Below are 9,090 nucleotides of genomic sequence, written 5' to 3'. Positions count from 1 at the left end.
ACTCCCTGGGAGACATTGCAGAAGACAAGCCACATGGATGCAACCAGACCTTGGAAGCCGGAGAAGCCACAGAGAGACCTCTGCCAGCACTGATATGCTTACAACACCACTGGGCCCAAAGACTTTCTACCCACTGGCTTGTGATCGTCCTATATTCGGCATCATTGCATGTGTTTCGTAAGTCCGAAGAGGACTTTCTAGATTGGTATCAGACATATGGGCTAATATCAGATTTATGGCCTTGGACGGGACTGCGTTGGGATGTTTTCTGAATGTTCAATTCCTCTTGTATACAAATCTCTTTCTTATACCCATCGGTGTGTCCATGGCTTTGTTTCTCTAGTCTACTAACACATATGCTTTCCTTCAAAAAGGTCAGTAATAAATGCCTGAAGGTCTGCTATGAAAACATGGGTCTCACTTTAAATGTCACTCCCCAACAATGTTCATTAGCAGATTACACAAGCAAGTGGGGGTCTTTGGGCGTTAAAAGAGTCCTATTGGCCCATGACGCAGAAATCTCAAATATCTCAAAGCATCGGTGATTTAGAAGCATCAGTGAAGGGTTCCCAGGTCTGGCACCATTGTACCTGCACAGGAATCCTATATAGATGACTTATTAGCCTTTTATTTGAGGTAAATCACATAAGCACCCTTAGATCAGATTCTCTTGACTGTAAAAGGGTGCAAGTGACAGTTGTTGACGAGTTTATTGTAGGAAAGTAATTCAATAAACAGATATGTGGGAAATTATAGTAGAATATTCTCATGGAGGAGATACCATGAGATCTCTCCGGATATTGTTGTATATGGGACTGTCCCTTTTCAAAAGCTGGCTGTCATGAGATCAGACTTTAGTGAATTCTCTTAATTTTTGATATGAATCCAATCTATTGAATAACAACAAACAAACAGGTCACTGCCATGGAGCTGGTTCAGACTCAGCGAGATGGTCAGTCTTTGTAGGGAGACACCCTCATGTTTCTCCCAAGGTTCTGCCCCCATGGCTAGTTTTATTGACCAAGAATACCATGTATGGGAACTGTGATTAGTATCACCATTAAACTAGATACGAGGCAATCACAGCCTTCTTTTCATTAAGACCTTAGTGGAATTTTTGTACGTGGACAAAGTTAAAAAAACTTTCATAAGAAAAATTTGCTCAGATTTTATGGCTCAGGGTATAATGATAGAAATCTTTTTCACAAACCCAATACCTTAGTGGCAATGAGCCACTAAGCGGTATGAGGAAGCTGCTAAAAGTGGAGGCAAAAAGTTTCTCAAGAGCAAATTGGTAGATTCCAAGAAGTCATCTGTGTGCTTGCTAGAAACAATGATACTCAAAATGCTCACTGCAATGGAGTCAGTGCTGATTCAGAGTGATTCTACAGGACAGAGTAGACCTGCCCCTGTGAGTATCCAAGACTGTAACTCTCTTTTTTGAGACTGTAACTCTTTACAGAAGTAGAAAGTCTGTTTCTCCCTTGGGGTAGCTGGTGATTTTGAACTGCAGACCATGCGGATCACAGCCCAGTGCTAACCACAATAGCACCAAGATTCCTTCTGGTGGTACTTGAAATCAGCAGAGTCAATTTGGACTTCATCACATCCTTTAGTCTAAAATTTAGGGGTCCTCAAACTTTTTAAACAGGGGGCCAGTTCACTGTCCCTCAGACCCTTTGGAGGGCTGGACCATCGTTTTTAAAAAAAACTATGATCAAATTCCTATGCCCGCTGCACATATCTTATTTTGAAATTTTAAAAAAACGGGGCAAAAACACCCAGCGGGCCGGATAAATGTCCTCGGCGGGCTGCATGTGGCCTGCGGGCCGTAGTTTGAGGATGCCTGGACTACTCTAAATGATACTTAAGAAGTTATAAATACTAAATTGATAGGTGCTCACGGGAATTCGCTTTTTATGAATGCTATGAGGGGATTTACCTTGTCTCACAATTGATTTCCCTTCTAGTTGCATCAAGACTTCACTCAGAGTTGACGTGGAAACGTCATAACTCCTTATTTTCTGGCCACAACACTTGTCCAGGTCACTGAAAAGGTCTAAAATAATATAAGTTACAGATATATTTGAAAAACAAAACACATAGATAGCTAAACCTGGCAAATTCACATCTATTAAAATGCAATGCAGAAAATCATTCAGGAAAAAAATATGCATCGAGAATATCATCGAATCAAAACAACATTTTCATTATAACCCTCTCATTCCTGGACATGACTATTTTCAGACCTCTCTCTAATGAAATCTTAGGCACACCACCCTCTCTTCCTGTCATATTTTTTGCTGGAAATGCGAGCCATCAGAATAGCACCATCTTCCCCATACCTGCGTGTCTAAACCTCAGGTGTCCACCTCACTAACTTGCTTTAAAATGCAGCCCTGATGGGCTTCCTCCTTCCCTTCCCTAGCCCATGCCTCGACCCCAACTGGTATTTCTAGTGATCTCATAAATCAATCACAGACAAACCTTCCCCTCAGATTCTGTTTCTATGGATGAATCCAATATCCAACCCAACTCAAGCCCAGTAGATGGGGACATGATAGTATGAGTGCAGACTCCCGTCCCCCACCTCCATCCATTGTCATCATATCTAAATTACCTGGGAATACACTGGTCCTTTCTACAGGTAATGTGTACACAAGCTTATCTTGACTTTCCGTTTTTAAGTTTGCTTCCGGGATGTGATGTTTAAGGAAGGACGTTATTTCTCCTGGATCACACATTTCACTTCTGTGCAAACTAATATTTAAAAGAACATGCCAGTCAGTGACACTTTCACCATTGTATCATTGCTAGGTATTTATTGAGTGCTATGTTACTTGGCCATATGGTACAAAGGAAACAAGATGATAATAATCCCACAAGTTTTCATATTCTTATGATATATAAATAGAAGGTGTATAAATCAAATAAAAAACCAAACTAACTGCCATCAAGCTGATGCCACTCATAGCTACTCTATAGAACAGGGTAGAACTGCCCCTGTGAGTTTCTAAGACTGTAACTCTTTACAGGGGTAGACAGCTCCATTCTTCTCCCATGTATAGATTCGGAAAATTGTAGATATACAGACAAGCACATAATATAATTTAAATTATAGAAAGTATGAGGATGATCAGGAGGAGGTAAAAGCAATAGGCAGAAGAGATTTCTTAGGAAAGATAGTTAGTACACCAGATCATGTAGAGTTCAGAAATTAGTAGCCAGTAGGGGGGAAGGGTGTTAATTTGAGGGCTAAGGTGAGCCTAAGACAAGTCATGGTATTGTCAACTGCCTTGTAGGTATGTGAAAGTTGGCCATTGAATATAGAAGGCCAAAAAAGAATCTATGCATCTGAATTCTGGTTCTGGGAAAGAGTACTGGAAGTTCCATGGACTGCCAAATGAACAAACAAATCTGTCTTGGAAGAAGTACAGCCAGAATGCTCCTTAGACTCAAGGACGGTGAGTCTCATTTACTTTGGACACATTATCAAGAGACACCGGTCCTGGAAAAGAACCTCGGGCCTAGTAAAAGTAGAAGGGCATTGTAAAATACGAAGACGCTCCAGGAGATGATTTGACCCAGCGGCTGCAACAGGGGCTTCCAACACAACAACTGTGATGATGGTGCAACACTGGCAGGGTTTCTTTCTGTTGTGCATGGAGTTTCGTTCCATATGGTCTCGATGAGTCAGCACTGACTTGATGTCAGCTAACAACGGGAACGTTAGCCTTTGTCTACGATTTGTTTGCTCTTAGAGCTTGTTTGTTTTCCATTCCTTTTAGCCTGGTCATATATTTGGCCATTTATCTTATAGGGACAGAGTAGTCCAATCCTCTTTATTCTCTACCACTAGATCAACTCCTCATGGAGACTAGATCATAAAATGATTTGACTTTATTTGTACTAGGATGGGATGGAAGCATATGACTGGATTGTTTTTGTCTAACAAATAAAATAAAATTATATTGGAAGGTAGAAAGAAGGGAGAGGTTCAGGCAGCACAGATTAGCTCTCGGAAAATGTGGAACGTGAGTCATTCTGCTATGAATTGTCAGACTTGGATCACAGTGCAAAGACACTTTGCCTGCCATGGGCATTCATGAAGTTACAAGGAGGCAGAAGGGCAGACAAATCCTTTGAGAAAGAGTGGTGAGCAATCTAGTATGAAAGAGATGAAACACAAGGTCCATCTCTGTCACCTAACATTGAGATGCTCTACTTTGATAAACAATCTTGAAAACATCCATCTCGATCCAGCCCACCCCCAGAGTCTGTACCTTAGGTGGTATCCAAGACCCCATCGTCTCTTCAGAAAGAGAGAAGAGCCCGCACATATCAGTCTTCCATTGGACAGAACCATTTTTCTATCTGAATAGAGGGAACCAAGTGAGAAGAAGTATTAGGGGTTGGTTCTTCCCTTGGTAGGAAATTAGGTGAGAAAGCCAAGCTCAGAATGACGGCACTTTCTATATGTAAAACCCAAACCTACTGCCATTGAGTACATTGTGACTCCTAGTGATCTTATAGGGGCAGAGTGCTTTCCGAGGGGTTCCAAGGTTATAAATCTTTGCAAGAACAGAAATCTTCATTTCCCCCACCCCCACCCCCCCACCCCGTATAGTAGCAGTAGATTTGAACCACTGACCTTGAGGTTAGCAGCCCAACTCATAACCCACTATGCCACTGGAGCTTCATGGGGTATAACTGCTTCTACTTGTGTCTAATTCCACATTCAAATTTATGTACTCATGTGAACTCATGAATGCCAATCTAGTTCCATTCCCTCTCATATTTCCCTTAAAATGTGGCATGGGCATATTCTTTATATTGGATGCTAAAGAATGAGTGGGTGGTTTTCCACTACATGAGTGGGTCTATTGAACAAAATTTAGATGTTTAAGTTAATCAATAGTTGACCTGAAAGCAAACAATAATGTTTTCATTAATGTATATAATAAGTTAAAGGTACAGCCTGTGGAGAAGCCCACTATGGGGCTAATCCTGGTATCTACCAGACTGGGATGGAATGGGAAATGAGGATGGGTCTCTTGCCCCGGGGATAGACATGACTTTTGAATGTCCTAAATTCTTGACTGTAATGCTGAAATGAAACCAGAAATGACCAGCCAGGATGTCCGCCTCATCAGTGAAACTGGTACTCAAGAGAATCAGGTGGTCCGATTTACGCTCCTTCAGGAAGTTCCACACTTGATGTCTTGAGAAGGGATCCAAACCAGCCGTCGGTTCATCTAATAGTAAAATCTACAGAGGATAAAGATATATTAGAGATGTCTGTCTTACACAGAAACCGTTATAACCAAGTAGTCATAACAGTGACATACCCAAAAAACAAACTCCTGGCCATTGAGTTGATTTAATTCATAGAAGCCCTACAGGATAGGGTCGAACTGGCCCTGTGAGTTTCTGAAACCCTTAACTCTTTAGGGAGTAGAAATCCCCATCTTTCTTTCGAGGCGTGGATGGTGGTTTCAAATGGCTGACCTTGAAGTTAGAAGCCCAAGGCATAACCCCTACACCATAATCATGACTAACCAGCCATTTATCCTCTGTAGACTTATGCATAGTTATTCAGGTCCGTTTCTATGCAGAACCTAGTAAATTGTCTTATAACATTTGATAAAAGCAAAACCATTTTCTCTTCTACCGTTAAGTTTAAAATTTAAAATAAGGGCCATATATATGATTTCATTCTGTTGTAGCACATCTCACTTTTAAGATATGTCTTTTGTCTCATCTTCTGTTGGTACAAACAATGAAAGCTTTGCAAAGAGCAGCCTGATATTGTCCGTGATAAAAAGAGCTTTCAATGGTAATTTGCCTCATCTCACTTACCCGAGGGTCTCCTAAAATGGCAATTCCAAAGGTCAGCTTTCGTTTTTGTCCTTCACTTAAATTTTGAGCAATGCTATCCTGAATGTTTTGCATGTCCAATTCCAATAGAATTCTTTGTACCTGTCAATATATATACAAAATTGAAAATGGTTTCTACTGTGTAGTTTTAAATACCCATTAAAACAAGAATTATTTGGGCTAAGAGCTCCTTGACTCCATTTAATTCATAGCCAGGCAAGTAAATAACTGCAGGAGAGTCTGTGGTTATGAATGAACTCAGTAAATGGTGGGCAGTTAAATTTAATCCAAGCGTGGACATCTACCTCTGGTTCCACTTCTTGTGGCTGAATCCCTTTGATTTTAGCAAACAGCCTGAGATTTTCCTTCACAGTGAGCATGTCAATTTGGACATTGAATTGAGGACAAACTCCAGTGATCTTTTGGACTTCCTCCAGCTCTGCCATGTCAGAGAGATTTCTGTTATAGATGGTAACTGATCCTGAAAAGAGAAGTTAAAAACTATTTAGCATTAGCAAAATAGTATGTTTAATTAATACTTAGAGAGCATACCAATTAACCAAATCTACTGCTATCCAGTCAATTCTGACTCAAAGATTAACATATCATATTAACAAATATCTAAAATGTCAACTTCATAATTTAATAACCACTAATAAAGATGATTATTCTGGCGGTTGAAGAATCCTGAAAGTACCATGGACTCCCGAAAGAACAAACCAACAGTTTTATCTTGGAAGAAGTACAGCTGGAGTGCTTCTTAGCGACAAGGATGGCAAGTCTGCGCCTCACCTACTTTGGACATGTCATCCGGAGAGACCAGTCCCTAGGAAAGGGCACCATCCTTGGTACCGTGGAGGGGCGGCAAAAAAGGGGAAGGCCCTGATCAAGATGGATTGACACATCAAGCCTGCAACAATGAACTCAGCATAAAAAGCAATTGTGTGTGGTTAGCACGGGACAGGGCAGGGTTGGGTTGTGTTATCCACAGGGCCGCTATGGAATTGGAACTGATTCAAAGGCCACAAAGCACAAGCATGATAAATCTGAGGGACCCTGGTCATGCAGTGGAACAAGTACCCAGCTGCTAACCAAAAGGGCTCTGGTTCCAACTGGGCTGGGGGAAGATGTGGCAGTTGGCCCCACAGGATGCAGTGGGTTTGCGGGCTTAAGTGTTAGTGGTTAGAGAGCACATGTCCCCGAGAATAGCACACAACAACATAATAAAGATACTGAGGATCTTCATGCACATTTGAGGAACACATTCACATCCTGTAATTATAGGAAATACACCGTATTGACATTTAAGCATTTGAATGAAAAGCTTAAGATGATCAAAAAATCTTACCATAGTGAATAATGGGGGGAGTGCGGAGTGGAGATCCAAAGCTCATTAGTAGGCCACTGGAGATCCCCTTGCAGAGGGGTCTCGGGGAGGAGATGAGCCAGTCAGGGTGTGATGTAACAACAATGAGAAATACAACTCTCCTCTAGTTTCTAAATGTTTCCTCCCCGCTCCCACTACCATGACTCAAATTCGACCTTGCAGGTCTGGCTGGACCAGAGGATGTACACTGGTACAGATAGGAGCTGAAAATCCAGGGAATCCAGGGCGGATGAGCCCTACAGGACCAGTGGTGTGAGTGGCGAGACAGGGAGCGTAAAGGGAGAATGGGTAGTAAAGAGGGAACCGATTATAAGGAACTGTATGTGACCTCCTCCCTGGGGGACAGAAAACCGAAAAGTGGGTGAAGGGAGACGTCGGACAGGGCAAGATATGACAAAATACCAACTATTTGTGAACTATCAAGGGCTCATGAGGGAGGGGGTAGCGGGAAGGGAGGGGAAACATGAGGACCTGGTGTCGGGGGTTTGGGTGGAGAGAAAATGTTTTGAGAATGATGTACAAATGCGCTTTGCACAATTGATGTGTGTATGGATTGTGATAACAGTTGTATGAGCCCCTAATAAAATGTTAAAAAAAAAAAAGATGATCGGCTTCCACGTGAGCTCCTTGTATTATCGAACAACTTGCCTGCAGGGAATTTCCTGGTACTTACCTTCTGTGGGCACAGACAATCCACTAAGAATGTTCAGCAGTGCAGATTTGCCAGATCCACTGTGACCCAGGATGGCTGTGATTTGACCTTCATATATGTCAAAGAACAAACCTGCTTGTAGAATGAGACATCAACATTATAAACAGGAGGACAGTTGACAAGGAGTGGTCCTTACAGCAAGATGTGCCAACAACAACTACAAGCTTCCCCACATGCTCTAGTGTGATTGCACCAAGATCCCCGTCCCTCCACTTGCTGTGGATGCTATTCAATAAACGATCATCTCTAAGCCTGAGATTTCTCTGCTGGAAAATGTGTTAGCAACAATGACGTCGCATAAAACGAAAATCCTTCCTATTGTAGTTACTAAAAAATTCTAAAGGTCACTTGGAAGGATAAGCTGCAAATGCTAAAGAAAAACGTTCAAGAGGAATATGAAACTGGTTTGGGAGTGCAAGATATCAAAATACAATGGAGACCTCTATTGAATGAAAGCACATGTCATTGATACAGGAACATGGGTGCAGTAAATATAACAACTAAAATAAGATCTTGCTGGAGCCAGATACAAGGACCGCTAATGGAATAAGTGGTGAGGTGTTGGCTGCTAACCTCAAGGTCACTTGTTAACACCCACCACTCCTTGGGAGAAAGAGGAGACAGTCTGCTCCCATGTAGATTTATAGCCTCAGGAAGCCTCTGGGCATTCTACTCTGTGCTATCAGGTGACTGAGTCAGACCAGAGGCCACGAAGTGGGTGGGTGTGTGAGAAAACAATCAGTGGAATATAAAACACAATATACAACTGCCATCCTGTCAATTCTCACTCATGGTAACTCAAGGGGTAGAACTGTGCCTTGGGTTTCCAAAGCTGTAAATCTTAGGAGAGGAGAAATCCTCATGCTGGTGGGTTCGAACTACGGACCTTTGGATTAGAACAAGTCTCCTAACGCTAGGGGTCCCTTGTGGAACGTAGTACTCAAAATCTCACTGCCATCCAGTCAACTGTGACTGCTGGAAGTTTAAAATTAACCAAAGAAAGCATAAAAAATGTAGAGATAATACAATGGCCCTTGAAATACATCCAAAACGATTAGTTATTTGATAAAATTATATTGGGACTGCTAAATAGATACACTAAACATTTTCATTG

At 41.8% G+C, this 9,090-nt stretch overlaps 1 protein-coding gene across 1 annotated transcript in view; it reads right to left on the bottom strand.

Annotated features, from left to right (window-relative positions):
• ABCA6 (ATP binding cassette subfamily A member 6) overlaps positions 1-9,090 on the bottom strand; it is a 75,223-nt gene that overhangs the window by 32,821 nt on the left and 33,312 nt on the right. Inside the window, exons 12-18 of the mRNA XM_045299486.1 lie at positions 7,938-8,048; positions 6,183-6,358; positions 5,860-5,979; positions 5,130-5,268; positions 4,284-4,374; positions 2,621-2,760; positions 1,943-2,059 (exon numbers count right to left, since the gene is read on the bottom strand). Coding sequence (XP_045155421.1) covers positions 1,943-2,059; positions 2,621-2,760; positions 4,284-4,374; positions 5,130-5,268; positions 5,860-5,979; positions 6,183-6,358; positions 7,938-8,048 — 894 coding nt within the window. The remainder of the gene's footprint in view (positions 1-1,942; positions 2,060-2,620; positions 2,761-4,283; positions 4,375-5,129; positions 5,269-5,859; positions 5,980-6,182; positions 6,359-7,937; positions 8,049-9,090) is intronic.

The sequence above is a fragment of the Echinops telfairi genome, unplaced genomic scaffold (assembly GCF_000313985.2).
Source record: "Echinops telfairi isolate 266 unplaced genomic scaffold, ASM31398v2 ScPeMD7_7458;HRSCAF=8496, whole genome shotgun sequence".
In the NCBI taxonomy this organism is placed as follows: Eukaryota; Metazoa; Chordata; class Mammalia; order Afrosoricida; family Tenrecidae; genus Echinops; species Echinops telfairi.
The sequence above is the reverse complement of the archived record's forward strand: the minus strand, read 5'-3'. Positions and strand labels throughout refer to the sequence as shown.